Source organism: Gymnogyps californianus, chromosome 1 (assembly GCF_018139145.2).
Source record: "Gymnogyps californianus isolate 813 chromosome 1, ASM1813914v2, whole genome shotgun sequence".
Lineage (NCBI taxonomy): Eukaryota > Metazoa > Chordata > Aves > Accipitriformes > Cathartidae > Gymnogyps > Gymnogyps californianus.
In genome coordinates this window covers 150,125,098-150,149,661 of record NC_059471.1, presented here as the reverse complement: position 1 = coordinate 150,149,661, position 24,564 = coordinate 150,125,098, and the positions used below count along the sequence as shown (strand labels likewise).

The 24,564-nt window shown below is 37.9% G+C and overlaps 1 protein-coding gene across 2 annotated transcripts in view; it reads right to left on the bottom strand.

Annotated features, from left to right (window-relative positions):
• Nucleotides 1-3,681: 3,681 nt before the first annotated feature.
• DCP1B (decapping mRNA 1B) overlaps nucleotides 3,682-24,564 on the bottom strand; it is a 47,404-nt gene continuing 26,521 nt past the window's right edge. For both annotated transcript variants that reach the window (XM_050892866.1, XM_050892874.1), the window contains exons 5-9: nucleotides 23,410-23,545; nucleotides 14,888-15,016; nucleotides 13,304-14,143; nucleotides 6,641-6,889; nucleotides 3,682-4,774 (exon numbers count right to left, since the gene is read on the bottom strand). In XM_050892866.1, coding sequence (XP_050748823.1) covers nucleotides 4,694-4,774; nucleotides 6,641-6,889; nucleotides 13,304-14,143; nucleotides 14,888-15,016; nucleotides 23,410-23,545 — 1,435 coding nt within the window. In that variant the 3' untranslated portion in view covers nucleotides 3,682-4,693. The remainder of the gene's footprint in view (nucleotides 4,775-6,640; nucleotides 6,890-13,303; nucleotides 14,144-14,887; nucleotides 15,017-23,409; nucleotides 23,546-24,564) is intronic.

Genomic DNA, 24,564 nt, shown 5'->3' with positions numbered 1-24,564 from the left:
TTCTCTCCTCTTTACCTTTGCAGTGCTTATTCCCTGCTTGTTTCAGTGGTTTTTTCAGCTACACATACAAAAGCAATCTGGTTCCTGCATTTCACATTCACTTCCATGCTGGGCAGATTTATATCTGAACAGTCTGTTCAGGTTTGATGGTACAATCTCCATTAAATTAAAAAAAAAAAAAATTAGGAAGGGAAAATTCACCCAAACATCTGCTGTATTGTGAGGAAAGGTAGGGGCTGACTCCGATGTCAGTACTGGTTCAGTACAAGATGATGGTGGTGGGGAAGGTGTCTGCAAAGGCTAATTTTAGCCCAGTCAATCTAATCTCCCAAGCTAAATTAGGTTTGTACTGAGACTTGCCCTCAAGAGGATCCTGTCTTTCCACTGGCTCTGCAGAGAGCCTGGAGAGATTAGGCTCATGAACAGTCGTTACCCTTTGTGGAGGTATCTGCACACACTTTCATGGATTTCCACACAGAGCCAAGGTAGAAAAATAAAGGAAAAAGGAAGGAAAGACTGGTGTGGGAGCAGGGATGAGCAGCTAGGAGTGGGTGGCTGGGACGGGCTGCCTCAGCAGCAGCAGAGCCAGCTTAAAGTGTTTATAAAGCTACAGCCTTTGTTTCTTCAGTGTCTTGCAGAACTACATTTTCCTCCTCCCGTTTGTATGTGCCAAGCTCCCTCCTCCTATATTCCCAACTCAGCTGCACACGGATTTACATCTGGAGGCCAGAACAAGCTTGTTAGAGATATCCGTAGCAGTTTGGAAAAGGCAAGGACTTGTAAAAGTCTCTTAAAAGTCCTTAGGATTAGCAGTAAAGTTTACTGTAGGTTGACTGAGGATTAATTTTTTTTAGTACATTATTCATCTCCAGGACTAGAATTTTGCCTTTTTCTAGGTTTCAGGGATCCCTCTGGGTAAAGCTGCCATCGCATAACATTTTCTACTTTAGAGCCTCAAATGCATACTGAAAAATGTCTTTTAATTTTGCCTTTTCCTCCACAAAGATCTCCAAGTTTGCTAAAATATTAAACTATGATTTTAATATCCTAAAGGGACAAAGATATCTCAAATACTCACTGCTTTTATGACTGAAATTCAAAGCTCAACACGTTCTAAATAGGCTGTCAGAGGAGACAAAGCATCCTGCCTATTCAGCTGCATCCTGCTCCTGGAAAATTTTATTTTGCTGTACAATTTTAATTATCCCCTTTGCAGCTACAACAAGGAGGAGTAAATTGAGGAGCAACAGAGAGCTAATGAATAAAAATCAAATTAAGGATCTGAATTTTCTGTGAGAAGGGCCTGAGCAAAGATTTGGATGCCTTCACTGAATATTACGGATTTCCATGATAAACACTGACAGAGATTATGCTTCAGTATTTCACTGACTTTCTACTCCTTGTCTTCTCACTCTAGTTTAATAGGTGTGGAATTTTCTAAGGACGTGGACAGTGGTTAAGTGGAACTACACTGAAAACTAGTATCAATTAAATGCTGAGACTCGGATTAATGCATAAAGCACTACTGCAACTTCTGGAATTCTTGCTAAGTCCCAATTTACCAGGTACTTATTCTAGTGGAAGAAAAAAAAACCCAACCCAAAATCAGCAGTATATTAAAAAATACACAGACAATAAAAAAATATTACACATGCATACTGTGGAAGCATCTGAAGCAGAGTTAATGTGATCCTTACATACCTTCTGATTTTCTGCTTGCTAACTTTTTTCCTTTTTCAGATTAAAAAAACAGGCCCAAAGAAAGGCAATCCTAACTGCTGTGGCCTTTTCCTCATAGAAAGGCCTTGCTAGCTTAAGGGCTCCCTAGTTCTAACAGTGTCTTAAAAAAAATAAAATAAAATAGGGGAACCCAAGTGTTCAGAACCACTCTAGTTCAGAGGTGATCTACCAAACCTGAAATAAACCTTTTGGTATCATGCACAGATCTGGCTGCATAAAGAGACAGTCCCAGCTGACAAAAATCTATTAAACAAAACACAATATCAAAAGGCAGAGATTAAGTTTTCAGTATTACGTGAGGATCCTCCAGCTTCTCCATGGTACTGGAAGGCTCGGACTATATTTCTGGAAAAAGCCTTTTCTGAGACAGATACTTCAGTTTGCAGTAGAAAGAAGAGAGAAAGGGGCACGGCACAGTTTTACACTCCAGTATGACTCCAAGCTCAGTCTCCAATTCCCAAATGCCTCTGAAGAAGCAGATCCTGCCCTCTGAAATGGAAACCTAGACAAGAAGTTTGGCTTCATTTCTCAAGAGAATTCTCTCACTACTTTTTCTCTTCTGTTCATCGTCATAAAATTCAGAGTTTCTTTCTGAGCCTGTTCTATCTTCTTCCCTCTGTTGTTCTTGGTAAGCACGCAAGTCAGCTAAAACAGCATCTCCCTTCTTTAGCAACTACCCTTCTTTTCTTCACTCCACAAAAGGCAAGTTTATGCCTCCTGAACAATCCCAGAAATGCCTTATAGCATAATACAGTGAGAAAAATCCAGCTCCGTCAGTGTTACTTGGTGTGGATGTTACCAGAAGCAGGCAGTGAGAAGAAACCCTGAATTAGCTCTGTCCTTGTCTGCTTTAAGGTAAACCTCAGCTTGTCAAGCATAGTGTCAATACTACTGTTGTCATAAGCATCAAGAGTTAACAGAAGATGTTTTGAAAAATATGCCTTTAATTTTTGTAAATGATATGTTACTCTCAAAAGCAATAAATAAGGATGTTTTTAAAATTTCTACTTGCCTTTTTTGTAAATAAAAATGTTTCCCCCATGACTAGAAAACCTATCACAAACACAGCTTGAGATGCCCAAGGATTTTTACCCACCAATTACAGAAGTTCTACATGTCAAATGAGGTCTTAACTATGTGTCCCCATCATCTTCAAATTGCACTCTCAGATAATCCAGCATTACAGACACCCATTATGCATGTATTTAGTTTCATACAAACTCTTCTGTGTAGATTCCAATTTCTTCCACATCAGGTCATTCAGAAATAATACCAATTAACTCAGTAGAATCCCATAAGTTATAATGGCTACATAAATTATTATGGCTACAGGACTAGAATTAGGACTTGCTATCTTTAAAGTCTGCCCTTCCTGGTATCTGCTCAACACGTTCTTTTCACGGAATCTGCAACAATCGTAAGCCATTTGGTAACAAAATGGAACTAGAATACAACTTGTTCTCCACAAGCTACTTAGTGTAGGAAAAGCCTAGCAGTTTTGTAGGCACGAGTCTCTTGGGGTTATTCACTTGTGTATAAAGAAAGTAGCTCTTGACTTTTTTTTAGTATTGACTTAGAGCCTTTCCCAAGGAATGTGAGCAAATCGCCCCTTCCCCCTTCCCCCCCCAAATCACACTCTTACACTAGAGAAAGGCCAGATGTATGGGGGTGGGGGCAACTGTTTGAATCATTACAACTATACTAAATGAAACCTGCATCCTAATTTACACTGAAGAACCTTCACAGATGAGGCTACTGAGTTGTGCCTACATCAATGCCCATAGTAAAGAACAGTGTATACTCATTTATGGATTACAGTTTGGGTTCTCTGCGCCCACAAAAGAAATGCCTCCTCAGCAACAACTTTGGGTTTCTAAACTGTAGTAAATGGGCACTTCAGCAGCAGATGCTAATAAAAATAGCCATAAAATTTCTTTCAGTCATTTATTCTAATTGATTTAAAATCTCATGTGTCTTCTGCCAAGTGTAAAAACATTTTAAAGTCATACAAACACAAGTGACCCAACAATTCTAAATACATAATCCATGGTACAATAAAATGAAATTAGCACATAGTAGGGATTATCCATTTTATTTTCTTTAGAAATGGATCAATGAAATCACTGTGCTCCAGGAACACACTAAAAAAAATTTAATAGGACTTTTACACCAGGTAGCCATCCCCTTAACAAAGTTGTACATTGCTTATAATAATGCAGATTGGATCTGGAATAATAGAAACATGAATCCACTGCCACCCCAGAGCTATGCTGATAGCAAGTACATTCACAAACAAACCCTCCCCCCTCAATTCCTCAAAACACCGGCAGAGTCCCATTTCTACAGCTAGCTAAAAATATTCTTGTTAAAATAGAAAAAGATTTTTCTACAAAAATTTGGGGGAAAGTCATGACATTTCATCTAAATTGCTTTGCAGACAACTAAGTACGATGATAGATCAGTCTTCCCAAGACTTTCCCTTCCAAGATTTCACTCGGATTTTCACATTCCTAAAAATAGTCCAACATTGCCACCATGTGGTCAGAGATGGGCACATTCATCAGGACAGTTGCATATGACGCCTCTCAGAGAAAATCCATGACAAATACCTAGTCAATGAATAACCACACTGCAAGTAAAAAAGGAAACTGAATTCTGAGAACTGAGTCCTTATGTAGGGAAACCAATTCTAAGTATGGACCAATATAAGAAAAATAATTTAAGATATTTTGTGATTAAGTCTTCAGCATTGTGACGCTCCCCTCCCTAAAGGCACAATCCGTTTCCGCTCACTTCTTTCGCAGTACAGCATGTACTTGCCAACAAGCAAAATCTATGTGTATGCAAAATGCCTAAGATCATTAATTTCTTTAAACGTAAATGTACTTGAAAAATTTGAAACCTTTTTCCTGGAGTTCAGGAAGCAATAGAAATTGAATTTAAAAATCATCTTTCACAGAGACTTTTTCATTGCTGCCTTTCTCACACTGAAGAGATATGCTTCATAAATAATATTTAAGAAGTTGTCATCATTCTGAAAAACAAAACAGGTAATTGTTAGTGCATGATAGACATTTTGAGTAAATAGATTAGAAGGTTTTCCCATTTCATGGACCAGATACTTTTCAACCTTAGTCTATTTTAAAAAGTGAGCAAAAGGAAGGCTATTTCCTTTACCAAAACTATGTATTATTTCCAAGCCTTGCTAGTAGCCTTAGAAGAACTGGTCGGGAATATAAACTTTACTGCAGCAAACATGACTGTATCTCTGTAAGAAGTAATGAGTACACACAGAAAGCAGATTTTCCAAACTCACAGTGGATTTAACTCGAGTCCACTATTCTCGCATGATAATGCAGTGACGATACAACCCTGTAATTTCTTCTCTTTGCCCTCATTTACCTAGGGATTTCCTTAAGTAGTTTCCTCCATTAGGTCAGTGATAATTCCAAGCATGTCTGAAGGAACAGTGAAACACCCTGGGTTTTCATCCCATACTAAATCCTACCTGGGCAAATCCTTGCATCTTGTTTAGCTCTTTTAGACTTAATGCTCCTAACTGATGCTGCTCCTTTTGCTCTGATGCTTGTTTAACTTTTTCCTTCTGAAGATCATTTTGCAAGAATGGGTCAACCCACATGAAGAAAGAATGTCCTAAGTAGCTCACATAAACATATGAGGATAATTAAAATCAAGATACTATTTGAGGAAAATCAGGAGCATCCAGGATTGTAGTTTTATATAAAGGAAAATAACAGGTAAGAAATTGGCAGTAAATAATTTCCAGGTAACTCAGTTAATCCTAACTACCACCAAGAACAGCAGGGTCAAATATACATTTTACAAGTACAGTTTCAGAGGGTAAAATCCAATTTTCCTTGACTAGTTTCCTTTTTAACTTCATATATGGTTTTACTACTATCCAGATACTCAAAGTCTGTAAAGACAGGATAATGTGATATTTTTTTTTTTTTTTATCCCAAACTAAAAATACAGAGAAAAACGAGAAAAGCCTCTAATTTGTTCAAGATACTATTTCCTTTCTGGGTCTATAACTTAAATCACATTTTAAGTAACTTCAACATTCCAATAACGACTTTTCTTTTTATTCCAAAGCCATACGGGCACATAGTTTTGGCCTACAAATTGGACCCTTAAACCTGTGTCTCTATTCATTGTGCATTGTAGCCAGGTCTTTAGTTATATAATCTCTCCTCAACTTCTACTCTTCAGATATTCATCACATGGCAAGTTAAGGAAAAAAATATTCATAATCACTCATATCATCCCAGAGCAGTAAACAATCATCTCATACATAATGTTGTTAATGCTTTGTCATATTTCAACCTGAAAAACTGCAGCAAAAGGAATTTTAGCATTTGAACTAGAGAATTACATTGAATAAACTAAACTAGTATATTTTTAGGTTATCTAACCCATATTTTAAAGTTGCTTACACTCATCCTGCAATTTTAATTTCCCATCTGAATTCCTCTTACTGCTAACACGCACCTCTCAAATATTTGACAGCTAGGATAATCACCTATTATTTATCCTTAGCTAAAAATATAATAGATATCTCTCTGGCTCATAGGCCAACCTTATGAAGCTTTCAGTCATCTTTGTTCTTTTCCGTCAAATTTATTATCTTTCCTGAATCCAAAATCAGATGCATTAATCAAAATGCAGTTAAGCCAGCAGTGTGCAAGGAGAGGCTATCGCATTCCCAGTCTATGCCATAGTGCTCCGTTAACATGCAGCCGTAAGTAGCACAACTTCCAACGTACATTTTAATTATTCATTTAGCCTCTAGACAGACAGATGCAACCGATTATAGGGTGCTTATGTCAAAATGGGAATCGGGATTTTAAGCAAAGTAGGAAAATTCTTGGTGCTTTACCTGGATCAGGTGTAGAAGTGTTTCCTGCAGCTGCATCTTCGTCATTGAGCTGCTGTTGACCACAGATGGCTCTGGGGTTTGCAGGGGCAGGAGAAGGCTAGCTGAGCTAGCAGCAGGTTCTTGGTTTGCTGCTGCTAACCGCCCACTTTCATTTGCTTTTGGTAGAGCAGGAGTGGACTGAGTGAACACCATTGGGGACATCAACAAGGTAGGAGTCACAGTGGCAGGAATGCGTTGAGGTGAGATTACCTGTCCATACAAAAATGAAGTAATCAATTAAACCTATCTACTTAATTATATGGGAATAAAGAAGATGAAAACTGCAGACTGACTGGCAACAGGTACAGAGACTGCTGGAGATCAACAAAGTTATATGAAACTCCAGCTCAGGACCACCTACATGATCTATTTCCAGATTAAAAGCTCTTCCATCTAATTTGAGATTGCAGCAATGGATTCAAGTGTGATTAAGTCTATCCGATAGGCAAATGATCTTAGGACAAGAACATTTTATTACAGAAATGAGACTACTATTAAATATTAGCACTCTTGGAGAATGCAGCTGTGAAGTCTTCTGCGTAAGGACAGTAAGTCATTAAGTTTAATCTTTGAGAATATACTTACATGCAAATATCACTGTTAAAGACTAATCTTTGTACCTAATACTAGAAAGTATTTTCCAATTATAACTTTCAAATTACTGTATAAATATATTTATTTTTTTTTTCTTCTAATTTTACTTAAGGAGAGGGGAAAGAAAACAGAGATTAAGTGATTTATCTAAAGAGCCACAGTGAACTGGTAGCACTGTCAAAAACAGAACCGACTCCTAACCAACACACAGTTGACAAAATCAAAAAGGCCCTCTAAGAGAAGGAAAACCTTGATACTGCAGTAGTTCTACAAGTTCCCTCAGTATCATATCCATGCCAACCTGCAAAGATATGTGTCAAAGAATTTTTACTTTTAAATTTCGCAATGCATCTTGGAACTGTAAAACATGCAGGACTAGCAAATACTATCACATATAATATACAACATAACGGAAAGTTTATTCACTCATTTTGCAGATATTAGAGCTCTCTTCAGGTAATTCTAGTAATAAATCTTAATCCTAATCAGCCATCTCCCTGCTATTCAAGTATCCCATCTTTTTTTCAGAGAACAGAACACACAAAGGAACTGATACAACAAGCTCACCAAAGCTCCTCTCTTGGACTGGAGCATGACTTATTACTACTGTATGAAGGTGAAAGGCTACTGAATCACTTCACTCTGTGTCCTGGGTTACATTTCAGTTTTGAAGAAAAATTAAAATTAAGAAAATAAAACTGAGGTTTATCTCCTAGGTATGCAAAACAATGTAGTTTAATATTCAAGAACATTCATATTTTTATAGCATGTCTTACTCCTAGTTATGATTGTTCTAGCCAAGACATTTCCGAACAATGTTAGTTAGACTACAATACAAAGAGAAATAGAAATAAATGAGGAGGACTGAGATCTCATGCTGTTGTACACAAAATTTAAGGAAGCAGAAAGACTAGGGGTCAGGAAAGACTCATGGATATTAGAAAGCATGCAATAACCTAATGCAAAAATCTCCCAGTTCACGTTTTAGGTAAATATTGTTTCTGTTTCTCAAATATAGAGTACTACTTAAAAACAAAACTCTCGACCTACAGCTTTTTTCCTACCCCATGGCATATAATCATAACAGCAATCATCAGGTCTGTATTACAAGCTCCTGAACGAGTTATGGTATTCCTAACTCATTGTAGGTTTGCTTCAAACAGCAAGGTAGTGCATATGTTTGTGCACCTATGCTTGAAAAACAATGTTCATTTTAGAAGAAAACCAATGGAAGTCCAAAGTGACATCCCTCTGTGGGGCGAGACCTTCAGACTGTGCACAGATGTTCTCCTGTGAGAAGACTGTTCTACTGCCTGTGGAAGATTGACTAACTCCAGACACTTATCACAATGCTTCTGCTCTACTCATCCATGCAGCTGAAGTAACTTCTCTTTAATTTACCTCAAGCAAAATTGGCAGGGTTTGCTTAAACCAGATGATTCTTCCTAATGTGATTTAAAGAATGCATATACAAACTGCTCTCCAAGGGCAGGAACCTCCAGCAACGGGATGGTGGTGAGCAGCTGGAGGAGATAAACTGTCCCACTAATATAGCTGAATCTACGACAGATTATGTCAAAAGACCTAGATGACACGTCCATCGAAATCAACATTTCCCTCTAGAGTTCAAGGCAAATAAACAAAACCTGAGACAAACTGTGCTCTTAATAATATACAGTTACTACTGTCAAACTCATACACATGTTGTGGTTTAAAAGACATATGAAAAATTATTTGTTTTTCTCTGGATAGAAACGGCTTTTGGGTAGGACTTGCCAAGCATACGGAAACTACATGGAATAAGCAATATTGCCATCTACTGGTGACACAGCTAATATCTACAGGTTACTGCAAAAGTTAAAATATTCGTGTCAGAAGAAGAATATATGTATCATTTTTTCAGTGCATACCATTTGTTTCTGTATGCAAACATTAAAATGTATTTTTTGCTAACAGTTTGTGCTCAAAGCTTCTGCTATTTAACAAACTTCTTCATAAACAATGTGGGTTTTTTAAAAACATAACAGCAAATCTTCATTTTAGATTTAGTTCAGATCACCTTCAGTCACTGGGACACCTGACACCCACCAGAAAATGGGATGCTGACTTTGGCATTACTAGTGCAATTCCTATAACACCATGCTTTTGCTGAAAGCACTGAAAATGCTCTGCAGGGACATTAATAGCCTTCAGGCCAATCTTTTAGCTTTGAGTAATTTCTCACAAGACATAACAGCCCTTCCAAAGTGCTGTTGATCAACTTCTTTCCCACAGAATCTAACCTGAGTTGCTTGTTCATTCAGCCTCTACTGAATTAGCTCCAGCTTTATCAGGTCAACACTTAACTCTCTGAGTCACTAATAACAGAGTAGGAGTCTACCGTCAGTTGTGCAGCAATGAAGTAAGAACAATGAAAAATGGGCAAAATAATTGTTGCAGCATATAGTATTCCTTCTCTGAAGCACAAATGCTCACTAAGATATCTGTTTGATATTCTGCGTGGCTGCTGGCAGCTAGATGACATGATAGCTGGCAAATTCACATACCACCACGAACTAAGGAATGCATTAGATCTCCTGTAATGCAAAATGGCACCCTCTGTTGCTTCCTACGCGTGCAGAATCCTACGTGCATCAAGTGCTCCTCTGGAACATCAGCACCTGGTGGGTGCTGTGGGCCTCTAACTGTTTTTAGTGGCATTACTTAAAACTGAGAACATTTAATCTAAGAATAGTTCAGGAACTTTGAAGACAGTTACTATTAAAATAAAGCTGGCTACAATGCTAACATTGCTTCGGCTTTCAAGTTTAATTCAGAATTTTTTAATTGATGTTTAACTACAGAATCTTAAATTACATTTCAAAACAAATTTAATGTACTTATTTGCATTCCTCCTGTGCATGTTTACAATCTCATGCTGAAACTGCAGTCAGGACAACTGAGAGGTAGTGGTGTGATGCTCACACCAAAGATACTAGGTACCATGCACATATTCAGAAGATGTAACACTATGAACAAAATACATTCTTGATGGAAAATGCTCCAAGAAATGAGAAAAATGAGCTGCAAGGTAAGTGGCCTTCTGAAGAAAAGATAAATTTGTGTCAAGGTTACTGTAAGCAGTTTTAAAACCATAATTCCAATAAACATAAACACTTAAGCATGCATGTATCTATAATCAGGATAACTCATGCCTAACACTAAGCATATGCTTAAAAGCCCACTGCAGATTAATGCTTTTTTACTGCATCTTAAGCACATGTTACTCACTGTCCGCATAAGGAATACTTCACAGAATAGGGCTGGCACTAGACCAGACTGAATGCTTCCGAGTATTATTCTTCAGCTTTTGCTTTTTTTCTTCTTTTTTTTTTTTTTTTTGGTAACTGGTCTCTTCCTTTCCATGTGGGAGATCACAGTTCTTACACCATATGGAGATGCAGCAGAAGCCAATTTAAACTTGGACTTGTAATGTGTCAGTTGTGGAAAAGACTATTGCTTTCATTTTCTTAGTGCTGCTGATGGATTTAGGGTGTTCCTTTAATACAATTTTTCCAACAACAGACACTGTCCAGATACCTCTCTCTTCCTGTCAGACTTTTTAGAATTTGCTTTTTCTGTATGCTAAATTGTAGTAGAAGAGGCAATACCAAAAGATAAATAATTACAGAGAACAAACCTTTTGCTGCATTTGTTGTCAGAATCGCCTTTGATCAATTTTGCATGAGCATGTGCAGATATATTTGTGCCAATTCAATTTCACTCGAATGTCTGTCTGCAGGCATGGCAGCACTTAAAAGCCTCTGGTCTACAGCAAGGATGATATTATAAAAAGATTAACATTGGTTTTAAAAGTTTTTTCAAATTTTTATCTTCCAATTTTTTTTCAAAAGTAGGCATATTTCATGTGGCTAATTCATGGCATTCTACAGGAATACAGACTCGTTTCTTCATTTTTAGCCTCCCCTTTTTCTTTTTTGGCAATCTGCTGCATGTGAAAGAGGCCATGCCTTCCAGATTGCAGAGCTCTAGGTGTCCTAAACAATAATTAGTCATACTTTCATTATCATTTTTAGTTTATGTATTCAATCTCATAAGCAATACTAAATGTGTCAGAAGAACTGCATCTAATACTGTTTTGATAGCAGCTGTGGCTGTGTCAGTCCGTGAAGCCACTCCTAGGCAGTCTCAATCTACCTGATCTGCTCACAGCCATGTGAAAGTCTCCTCAGTTGCCTTTTTTTTTTTTAAAAGGCAAACTTGCAGCAAGAATCGCAGTGAATGAGACTTGTTCCAGTGAAGATTTTTCTCTACTCACAAGCTATTGTTCTATTCGTACTCAAGCAGTAAAATTATTGAAATTGCATTATGTCAGACCTCAGTAATTCCCTTTCCATATTGCAACTAATGCTGGCATCATTTTCTTTTTTAAATATACACAAAGTCATTAGCCATATCAGCATCTATATGGATTTTTCATCTGAAAATATATCAGCTTATTTGCCATTTTTTATTTATGCATACTGACTTATAATGTATAGCCTGGCACTTGCCTCATTTCACTTCTACCTTCAAAGTAGGAATGTCTTATGTCTCCATGCTATCAGTACATGTACCAGTGAATCAAACAATTTCTTTCATTTATAGCAGGCAAGTTCTATTCCCAGTGAAAACGGAAGTAAATTTTTGTGACTCTGGATCCTCTTTTTATTCATTAGCACTCCACTGGAAAGTCAGATTACCATCTGTAAGCAACTGATCCTGAATAATTTCAATGACTAATCCCCCCAAAACTCTTTCACACAGATTCAAAGTCATGCTGCTTTAATTAAAAGAATAAAAATAATGATGGCTATTTGCTATATCAAATTCATCTTCCTCTGACCTCTCTCATGGAATTAGAAATCTTGACCTGTCACAGTGTCAGTGACAGATGTGGCCCTTAATTGTTAAATGACTGTTTCAGCCTCTTCATGTGTAGGATAACTTTCTAGAATAAGGAGGATTCTTGGAGCATGCTGAAGTATTCCGCAGTCTTTCATTCAGGTTTTTAAGAAGTTGCAATAGAAAAGCAGCTTTTGAACTTTACACTGAAAAGGTGAATGCTTTTTCATTTGAATAAATAACTTCTAGACTCCAATACAAGTTAGACTCCAGTACAACACAAGTCTTGCAGACAGTCTGTCCACAATAAAGGAAATTAAAAGAGGCTTAGCTGCATCCCCAAACAGGACAAGACCCTACAGAAAATGAAGTTGTTAACAAAGACAGTAGTTGTCCAGGATGGGACATTTTGTAATTGCACATGATGCTTTTCTGAAGATCAGAAAAATGCACTCATGAGAGAGACACAGTCTCTTGACATCTCCTGAATTTTTTAAGACACCAATCTGACTGTTAGGGTCACAATCACCAGAATTAAGGGGTTTGGGTTTTTTGAAGGCATTAGGCACAAGGCCTTTTTTCAAAATAATACATAGCAAATAAAAAAATAGCTAACAAATAGCTAGAAGTAGCAGTTACAGTACAAGATAACTAATTCATCGATATACAAATACTTCAAAAAACTGCTGTTAGAAAATAAATGACCTTTTAGGCACCTATAGCAACTGGCATACAAAGGAATGTATACCTGCATAGAGAAAGATATGACTAATTTTGTAAGAAAAATTATTAAACCCAAAACATTACACTCAGTAATCAGCAATTACACACAACAGCCTGAGACTAAGTACAGCAACTGAAAACTAGGTGACTTTTCAAAGTGCCTCTGGAAAAACCCAAGACTGCAGTATTTTTGGTCATTACTGATGTGCAAGAGATGTAGCCTTCAATATTTACAATATCACAGCTTGGTAAATCAGAACTTGATGATGTTAATTGTCACCCGCAAAATGAATGATGTGGAAAATGTGGAGAACAAGAATATGCTGGCCAAAATGAAACAAAGACTGACCTTAAAAAACACCAAGTTCAAAAGATTGCTAAATTTTTATTTATTTATTTTAAATGTTGAAGTTTCCCATTTACCTGAAGGAGAGTGCTCTGTTTTTCTGTACCCGGTGCCTTTTCTATCCAGGAATCCAGTGGTTTCAGTGTATTGGTATTCTGAGTAACAACAGGAAACTTAGCTGCCAAGGTTGGTCTGCTGGATACATGCAACTGTTGCTCTTGTTGCACTATCTGGAGTTTTTTCAGTAACTCTTGAGGCGAAATCACCCCAGAATTGGCTGCTTGATTGCCAGAGAGAGAAAGCGGCTGTCTAGGAAGTTTGGATTGTTCTTTACCAAGTGTCTGAGACTCTAAAGCCTGGCCTGGTAGGGAACCATTGAAATATACCAAAGGTGGCTGGCTCATGCTAGTTACTGTTGCTGCTGGTGCTCCAACAGCAGCAGGAGTCCTGCTGAACACAGAAGCTGTCGAGTTCACAGATCCTGTTGCACTGGGGTCCATTTTAGTCACTGACCCTGACTGACTCTGTAATTTCTGTAATAAGCTCTGAGTGCCAGCAGTATCCTGAACTACATGAGATGTTGCAATACCATGAGAAGTCACAGGTTGGAAGAGTCCTGTGAAAGTCTCACCCACAGGGTGGATACTGCCATTTTCACAGAGTCGGTTCTCAGGAAACTCAGCAAGTGGGTGAAGGTCTGTCCCACGCACCATAAGCTTCTGAATGGCGGGGCAAAGCTGTTTCTCTGCAGAGGGCGAATGCCTGCTAGGTTCTTCGTAGGACAGTGAACGTACCACACCCTGCCTAACAGGAAGATTCTCCTGATGCTGTTTATTAAGTGGTTCTGAGACATCTGGCTTTTCTTGTTTTCCAAACAGTGCTGTCAAAGACAAGTGCTGTGGTTCAGGATCCACATTCTGTGAGGGGACAAAGGAAAAAAGTAAACACAGTTCCCTCATGCGTAAGTTACATTAAGCAGTGACAATATTTAGCCAGCAGTATTCAAGGAAAAGCTGAGAAAACTGCTATGCTCTTTTCTCCCAAGAGGATTTTTAATAGTTTTGTCGCATAGGAAGGGCAAGAAGACAGTTGTCAAGCTGCTAATGTGGGAGAAAATCAGTGAATCTGAGAGAGAGCAGTGGCTTCACTTTAAATACCATGAAAGAGCATCTTCCCTTTCAGCCATCAGTACAATACTAGTAAGAGACAGAAATCTCCCCATGTATGAAGTAGGGCCACTTCTTGTGCATCTCCCCGTCACAGCCGAATTCAGCTTTTAGGATTTTGCACTGTGATTTAGTTTGAAGATATATCAAGAGAATTTTCTTTATTTAGATTAACTGAATTCACCTAAAAAAAAGAACACAAAAACTGTGGTCCAGCAATTGACTAGACCAGCTTGCGATCAAAGCAGCATCTGAAATTTGAAAGACTAGTATTTCTTCATTGCATCAGGATAGTATGCCTGTAATTTACATGCTTCCACATCATATGGTGGAGGTTGGGGAGCTTTTTATAAAACGGATTAGTTTTGCATTAAAATCATTCCTTACAGTGGTTCCACCTCAAATTCCTGCACTGACCTTCTGACTCAAATAAATATTCCTACACGGTTACTCGACTGCAGCAGCACTAGTCAGAAAACACATGAAACACTTTACCTTGCTTTGCTGAGATATTCGTTGATGCTGATTTTCACTAGGCTTCACTGGAATTGGTTTGATTAGGTTGGGGTTGTTATAGATTGCAGAGGAACTGGTTATTTGTTTTGGCTCTGAGCAGGTCTTACACTGCAACAGAAAAGAAGTATTTTTTTAGTAAGTGTGACAATATCTTTTCCCTTAGTTCTCCACTATAATAAAATACAGACATAGCCAGGTATTCAATAACCAAAAATACTAGTTGCAGCACTGATTGTGAAATATTATGCTACTGAAAGAACTATAACAACTGCAACCTAATTTTCTAAAACCACAAAGCATATGTAAAAATAAACACTTGATTCCAAGATTTCCCGAGTATGAGGCTTCCCTCTAATTTAAATCTCAGTTCCCTTTCTTATCTTCTGCTTTTCCTGCACTTAAAAAAACACATAAAATAATTTTTAAAAAGCACCTTAGAAACCAAGCAGCAGCCATGCTTTTCCTGCATCAGTAGGCAGCTAGAAGTAGTTTAGATACATGAAGGATTAATGTGCCCATAAAGAACATTTAAAATGCTTTTTGTTAAAAACTGGAATTATAACTCAAACTCTTTTACATAAATATTCCATATTGTGGGAACTTGGAGGATGCATATACCTGCACAGAAAAATAATTAAAGATTTAATCAATTTGTAGAATCAGTATGTTTTCTTATTAAATATGACAGGATTAATACCATTATTTATAAAAAGATGGGTAGAGACAGATGACTAAAAGTGATCAGGGACATGGAATGACTGACATATGAAGAGAGAAGGGCATGATTTAATTCAGAAAAAATGCACAGAAAATGCTGCATGAAAGAAATAATAAATAGAATAGGAAAAGGTGAATAAGATGGTCTTATGTACATTGTACAAAAAATAAGAATATAGTCAATGAAACTAAAAAAGCATTGGGTATACAAGGAATGCTATTGTCAGTAGAAAAGAAAACAGCATATTGGAAGTCATTGTCGCTTGACACAATTGAAACCAAGAAACTGGAAAGATTTTTTTAAAGAATTACCTAACAAAAAGTTAATCCTATCTAACAAGAATATTCATAGTTAACTACCTGAATTTATTATGTCGCAGGACTAATGGCATAAGAGGCATTGGGTAAGGAACGATCAGTTTTGGTTTCTCATTCTTTCCTCCAAAGAGCCCAGTCTTGTGCATTACTGGGGACAGAACTCTGGACTGGTCAGACTGCCATACGGACACACAGCAGAGCCACTGCTGTGCGATTATGAAAATGTCAGTGTCCTTTCCAGAACTTTCTGAGACAAACTCCTTAGGATGCAAATGTGTTAGGTGAGAAAATAATGCTCACTCTCAAATATACAAAACTGATCATTTAATCCATTTCTGACACATACCGCAACAGTAAACAAAGACACAGTGGTTCCAGGGCTGCTCAGTAAAACAGAACTTGAGTTCTTGTGGGGACTCGAGGAGCTCTAGGAGGTACTCAATGCCTTCTTTGCGACACTTGTCCTCAGGAATCCCAGGCCCCTGAGGCTGGTGGGAAAGTCTGGAGTGATGAAGACTTATCCTCGGTAGGGGAGGATCAGGTTAGGTAGCATGTAAGCAAAATGGACATCCCATCCATAGGACCAGATGGGATAGACTCATAAGAGCGGAGAGAGCTGCCTCTCTCATTGTGAAATCACTCTTTATTTTTGAAAGGTAATGGCAATTGGGGGAGGTTCCCAAGGACTGGGAGAAAACAAATATCAGTACTATCTTCAAGAAGGGCAGGAAGGAGGATTTGGGGAACTTCAGGCGGTTTGCCTCACCTCGATCCCTGGGAAGGTGATGAAACAAATGGCAGAGTGATTGGGAGTAGCCAGCATGGATTTACAAAGGGGAGATCATGCTTGATCAACCCAATAGCCTTTTACAGTGAGATGACTGGCTCAGTGGATGATGGGAGAGCAGTGGATATTGTTTACCTTGACTTTTGCAAAGCTTTTGATACTGCCTCCCATAACATCCTCAAAGAGAAACTGATGAAATGCAGACTAGGTAAGCGGACAGTGAGGTGGATAGAAAACTGTCTGATCTGCTGGACTCAAAATATTGTTGGCATGAAGTCCAACTGGAGGCCAGTCACTAGTGGTGTACCCCAGGGTTTGACATTGGGGTCAATACTGTTTAACATCTTCATTGATGACCTGAATGATGGGGCAGAGTAGGCTTGCAGACAGTATAAAACAGGGATGTGTAGTTAATAGACCAGATGGTTGTGCTGCCATTCAGAGGGACCTTGACAGGCTGGAGAAATGGGCTGACAAGAACATGAAGTTCAACAAAGGGAAACTGAGGAAGAATAACCCCATGCAGTACAGGTTGGTGCTGACTGACTGAAAAGCAGCTGTGCAGAAATGGACCTGGGTGGACAAGAAGTTGAATATGAATCGACAACATGCCCTTCTGGCAAAAGAAGGCCAACAGCATCCTGGGTTGCATTAGGCACAGCATTGCCAGCTGATCAAGGGAGGTGATCCCTCACCTCTACTGAGCACTCGTGAGACCAGTGGTTAGACCCCTCTACTAAGCACTGCAGTGCTACGTCCAGTTCTGGGCTTCCCAGCACAAGAAAAACGCCGACACACATGACTGAGTTCACTGAAAGTCTATGAAGTTGATCTAAGTACCTGTCAAGGAAGGCAAGGCTTAGTCTCCAGAAGAGAAGGCTTACGGTATAATATTAATCTGTATAAATACCTGATGGGAAGAAGTAAAGAAGCCTGAGCCAGACTCTTCTCAGTGGTGCCCAGCGAAGACAAGAGGCAAAAGGAGAAAACAGAACATACAAAATCTTGCTTAAACTGAAGAAAAAACTTTTTTACTTTAAGGATGTTTGAATACTGGAACAGGTAGCCCGGAGAGGTTGTAGAGTCTCTGTCCATGGAGATATTTAAAACCTGACTTAACATGGCCCTGAGCAACTCACTTTAGCTGATACTGCTGTAAACAGGGAGGCTGGACTAGCCTATTTCCAAGGTCCCTTCCAGTCTCAATGATTTTGTGAGTCTCTGCTGAAAAAATCATCTTGTGGGTGTTTGGACAGTCAAGGACTTCTGCGATGAATTTCTGAAGACACGATCTTGCAAAGTAGAAGTGTAGTTCCACTCATGTACCTGGCTTTCTTCTATTGTATGACAATTTTTGGTTCAAATGTTGCTCTTAGAAATAACTTTAAAGCATGCACAGACAATCATGCCATAGGGTGGTTAGCTATTCAGTTTGAAGAAAGAACAAGCACCTGTCTCTTCTTTCCTGCTATAACCCTACTGCATAAAGTGAGAAACTTCCTCAAGCACTAGATTGGAAAACACACGAAGAACAAAGTACTGACTTTGCCAGTAATGCAGAGCTTCACAGCAAAATTGAATTTCAGTTAAATATAAAACCATGTAGCAAGTGCCTCATGGCTAATCTGAGTAGGCCACATTCAACATGTAAATATATTTAAACTCAGCTACACTTTTCGCCCTCTCGGGGGGGGGGGGAGGGGATCAAAATAATTTTACTAGAATGTTGTATCTCATTCACCCAGAGCCTTGCTACTCATGTCACAGTGCAGTGCAAGTTTGATGACTAAAGACATCCCAAAATTCAAATAAAGAGCTAAGTGCAAAGACTATTTAGGGTAAGCAAAACAGTTTTCTTTTAAAGCTAGTCCATGCTTACCTCCCTTCTCTATGATTCAAAGCCTCATTAATGGAAGCACTCGACAGAAATCTACACTTAAATGAAGCTTCAGTTTTGCTAAGCAATTCATATTTAAAATAGTTATGAATGGATTGCTATGAAAAACCATAACAGAAAGAAGCCATGAAAAAACAGTGTAGAAGACCAAGCCTACAACACTAACATAACTATTAAAGCTTTTACACTAAGGAAAAATTTCCTTTCTATTTATTAGCTCTGAGTTAAATTTACCAATGCACTGCTCAAACAAATTGTTTTCTTAGGTTCTTCTGAGCTTACATGTTGTTATCCTTGAATTTGAGTAACTTAATTTTTTGTTGTTGTTGTTGTTTTCTAGAAGCTTTATTTTCTCATCATTTCCAGGCAGTTCATATGGACTCTCAACAATGTCCTAGTACGGAGCCTTCTGTAACCTCACGAACTTTTTTAAGATTTTAAATACACTAGGACAAACGACTGAATTATTCTTAAATCACTTTCCCACTGAGTTTCTGACTGGTGACTTATGTTGTCTCTCATTCACTTAATGACAGTTAAGCATCTTACCTAATTAATTACCAGATGAAAGTTTTTTTCATAGTCCAAATAAGTGCTTCCTGTAGCCCCTATCTGACTTATACTAAACCAAGTGAAGATAACTTTCTTTTTTAGATTGGACAGACTCTACATGATACTACATAGACCAAAACCACACTTCAGTAAGATTAAATAGCTTTTTTTCTCCCTAACTGTTCTCTTTCTGATGATGCTGCCTTTTCTTCAATATACCTCCTTCTTATTGCTATTTTTCAGCATAGCTTTTGGGCAAAAAACATATAAGCACATATTTAAACTTTTTTCTTTAACATGATGGATAACATACTCTTGTATATTTCACAAGTTCTGCAGAATTTAATACCCTTATTTCCCCAGGGTATTTTAATAGGCTGAATTCTTCAGAAACCGTAAGTACCTTAGATTCCACTGTCATACTCTGCATGATCACAGAACTAGGCATATAAAAATGAGGTGAGAAGCAGTAGAGTTTAACAGAGTTATCACTATATGAGCATTTTTCAGACCAAATTCCTCAGCAAGATGAACAGCAGTATATACAAAGGCCTATAGGGAATGACATTGACCTGACTTGGTATCATTCCCATGATTTGATAACATGGCTGGTAGGCTGGTATCAAATACAGAGAGGTACACTGAAGAGAAAAAAAGCCTGTGATGATTTCAAAGGAATCTGTAACTACTGGAGCTCAGAATATAAGGTCATTTGGCAGCACGGCCTTGCTGATGAGTAAGTTAGGAGCACCAGCATGACATTTTAAGCAACTGTCAGGTGGACAGGTAAAGAAGATATCAGATGCCATCATCATCAAACAGCAAAAAGCAGCATGAAAGAAATGTCACCATGCTCTTTAGTGATAGAACCAGAAGAGTACTTATCAGCTACAACACCTGACAATTACTACATCTTGCTTCACAGGTCTGTCCTTTAGTCATGTGTCTTGTTCAAAGCTATGCTCCTACAAAAGATGCATAAGAAATCAAAAGGTTCTGAGATCAAGTCAAAGAAAGGCTAAGCAACACTGGAAAAAAAATAGACTATGTGGTGAATGTCAATCAAAAAGAACAAGACAATCACTGAGGATGTTTTAGGCAAGTTTGGTGTAGTCACAGACATCTGAGGCAAACAACTGCTCTATGTTGTGAGATTTCATAGTCTACCTGTACAATGAAGCTCAAGCTGAACAGGACATTGTCAAAGGAAACAGACAACGGACAAGCATGGTACCTCAGTATTGCAGTTCTCCTGAAGCAAATACCATGTCACATCCCAATCTCATGCTCTACAGCAAAAACCTGACTTTGAGACATGTAAGCTGCAAAGACCTGTCAAGTACAAGGAGGAGATGCTAGAAGGTCTGATACAAGGAAAGCAGGTCAGCCAAGACCTGATGGAACTTAGAAGAGCTTTGTAGATAGATATCTATGCTAAAAGTGATGAAGAGAATTTTGAAGCTGTCAGAGCTCGAGTGCAGAGCTAAAAAGCCCTGGAAACTGGGAATTTCTACCTAGCTGATGTAAAGCAGCCACAAGATGACATTAATGAACAGTCACATGAAAGTGTACAAGGTGCTCAGCAGAAGAGAGGAACTAAGGAGGACAAGAACTGTCTCAAAGAAGAGCAGTAGCAGCAAGGATTTCCAGTCAGAGTCCTGCTTAAGTGAGACATACAGAACCAATTCAGACTGTTTAATAATAGTAGTGTAGACTCTGCATCATCCAGGCTGAGTACGGCACAGTGCCCTCAGGAAAGCTAGGCCTTCTGGATCCTACTATCTAGTCTTTCACACAGTTAACAAATCAAAAGCTAAGGCACCTGAAAACTTAGAAACTATATTCTTGTTTGGGCAGGGCAGTACCATTGGAACATTTTGCTGAAAGACAGTGAAGAAGCAGTCAAAGAACAGAAATAGAAGTCCAGAGGTCATGCTTGCTCGCTACCAGAAATGATGTTCTTATCAAATGGTTGTGTGTCCTTAGTAATGAAGAAGAAAGCTTCAGTTATTTTGAGCACATCAACCAGACAAAGGATGTCCACCTAATCTGACCTTTAATAGATCAAAGATGGTGTAGTAAATGAGTAGATGCTGTAGAAGAACTGGGCAGCACAGAGCTAAAACCAGAGCTTGTCTTGTAGTACAAGGCACAATGGTTAAAGAGAAACAGATTTTGTCATGCTTCGTTCTGTACCCTAGCAGCTCTTCAACTGTTTATCTCCCTAGCTATCATTATGAGGCCAGCTAGTAACACTTCTTACCAGAGATCAAGAGAAGGCAAGTGTGTAAGAAGTACATTTTTCAAAAAATACTTTAGTGGTTTAGCAGCTTAAAGCTCCATTAATAAAAAAAGGAAGGGGGAGGCTATGTATTTTATTTTACATGTAACCTCTAAATGTGTAACTTAATTTGGGAATAAGAGATACCCTTCAAAGTTAGTTACACTCTTAAAAATCTCATCATAGGACTTAAAAATTGAGCAAAATTCCTTAGATGCTTTGAAAATTGATGTTCTTATTCTACAGTTCCCAACACTTTAAAAGACCCTCTTCTCTGAAACCACACAGAATTCAAAAAGGAGAACAACATATTTCATAACTGCTATCAGCACATCAGCATTGTAAGTCGTAAGACATACACTGGCAAGGAAGTAGATGTCATAAAGCAGCCAAAAAGCATGACTGCTCTGAAACTTATTAACATTAAATACAAAAATGATTGTCGTTGCCTTTATTTATCACACCCTTCTTAATTTTATATTACTAACAAAACAAGAAAAAACACATATCCAGTTCTTAAGAGGTCAGATACTCCTAACGCTCGTGTCCCTGATAAAGAGGAAGTTTTCATGTTATTTCCTTCACAATCCCTTAAATGCAGAAAGATTAAAGATGAAGTAAGAAGCAAATTTGCAGAAGATCTTATCTGCAGGGAAAAAATTCAAAAAACTATTATTTAAACAACAGATCTTCTGGAATTTCCTCTCCTTTGTCTTGATTTTCTGTGTGCTAATGTAGCAATGGAAGGTAACTTTTTTTAGATTTATTACCTCCTTCTCATAGAATCTGAAGACAGCCTAATATTTTTCCAGTTTTCCATTTACAGCATTTTTAAGGTTATTTAATGAAAACTGCTTAAAGTTTTCATAATATCTCAAATCACACTCTTTTATGCCAAGACTAGATACTGATTCAGTATTAAAACATAGAAAAGATACCAGGTTTTGGAGGTGTTTGTCCACTATAATACATTAAATCCCTATTGCAGAAAATACAAAGGTCCCAAGCTTCAAAAGAAGTCATACCACAACAAAAAGGGCTGCATTTCACCATAACTCAAATAGTTTGCTATTATCTTTCCGAGGATCTTATTAGTAGCCACATTTCAGAAAAATAACTTTTTCTCTCTTTAAATTCCTTATGTTTAAGATATATATATTTCTAGACTCAGAACACTTATGAGCTTTATTATTGCATGACAACACATATGAAATACAGGAAACAGCAATAGGAACCTGCAGGCTCTGTAACAATTTGCAGCATATATATGAATAGTTAAAATTATTAGATTTTTATTCCCCAAAGTAAAACATTTTTGATTGCTCAATAATAGAGAACATTATTAGTCCATTAGTTACTTCTTTACTTAGAAGCCTCAGAAGACCAAAGCAGCACATGGGCTGAAATCATACTACATTTCAACCTTTTCATTTCCTTCCATTAGCGTTTGAAAGTAGCTAACAACCACAATTAAAAGCAGTAACTTCACTGTTAAAGGTCTTCTCTGAAGGAAGTTATTTGTACAAACCACAGAAACTATGAGCAGGTTTGAATACTTTACCCAGAAAGAGGACACAACTTCCAGGTGCTACTCAATAAGCAATAAGCACAGGAGCTCTAAGGGTCAAAATGAAAGCCAATTTATACTTGTTTTTACTCCCTAGCATTCAACAAATAATCAATCATATATATGTTCTCCTTTCAGAAGTTTTTATTGACGGCATTCATTTCTTTCGAATCTTTAGCAAATTCTGACAAAAATTCTCTATCAGGCACTTCTACACAAAATGAGAGCGCACGCTGTCCAAAATCAGTTTCACTTTGAGTAAAACTATTTAAAAACCAAATCAACCCAAACCTTTTATGTTTTAAAATGTAAAATGTGAGCAAGTTGGCATCATTGTATCACCAAAAAGAAATGTCCTCTTTTTATAGACAGCAAGTCTCACCTTGGTATACTCATCTTTGGCCTTGGTAAGCATCCGTAAGATATCCACTTCTTTGTTATTAGAAGAATTCATGATCATTGGGGACACTCCTGTTCCCGTGCCCTGCTGTGCTTTGAATTGTTCCTGCTGAGTTAAGCTGAAAGTTGGAGGTAAGAAGAGAATATACAAGACAAAAAACAGATAAAATATAAAAAGTTTAACCACAACTACTTTACAATAATTAATCAAAACTCAAATATTTTCATTTTTCCCCCATCTACATTAAAAGGTGTTAAAAAAACCTCTATTAAAAGATCTATATTAAAACATAATTTGACCAGGCGTGAGATTCATTTTCTCCAATCTTGAATACACTAAGCCGCAGACTAAAATTTCTGTAACTCAGTCACAATTTCTATACCCAGAAGGAGCAGGGAATTTATAGTGTTATTCAGTTCTGCTGGTGGTGGAGGATGGCAAACACACACAAATCAGTCATTAACTACTAGCAAATGACCAATTTCCTGCCCCAGCTGTTTTATTATTATTGTAGAATGCTGAGAATTAAAACACACAGCCAATTGGCTGAGCGACAGGGCATTTTTTATCTATATGAAACACTGCTATTATAAACCACTACGCGTGGTTTACAATTGCATGAATCCTCTGAAAACTAGTTTTTATTGTAGTAAATTACCAGTTTGAGAGTACCTAATCACCACCAACTGAAACTTGAGCTAGTTAACTAAAATTAGCTGTCAAAAACCTGGGTTTCCTAGGGTTCACTGCTTATTTCTGTAAATTCATCCCCATCAATTATTTCTTGGGTCACAACTGACTCATTTTAGAGCTGTAGGATATACAGCAAAACCACCAAAAACCTCTAAACAAACCCCCACCATTGTCACAGTCTGTGTTTCACAATGTTTTGTCACTGCAAAATGAAAAGCAGCAGGTATTACTTTAAAAAGAGATGTAGAGGAAACATGACTACCTTCCCATCCAGTATTTTATAACAAATCCTATCTGGAACATAGTGGTAGAAGAGTTAAAGCATTTTGCTATGGATTGAGATGTGCGAGGATGAGCCTTGTTTGGACTTGTACTGCAGGGCACATAAACGGGCTTTTGGGCACTTGGTAACTTTGGCAATCAAAATTGATGTCACTTCCTCAG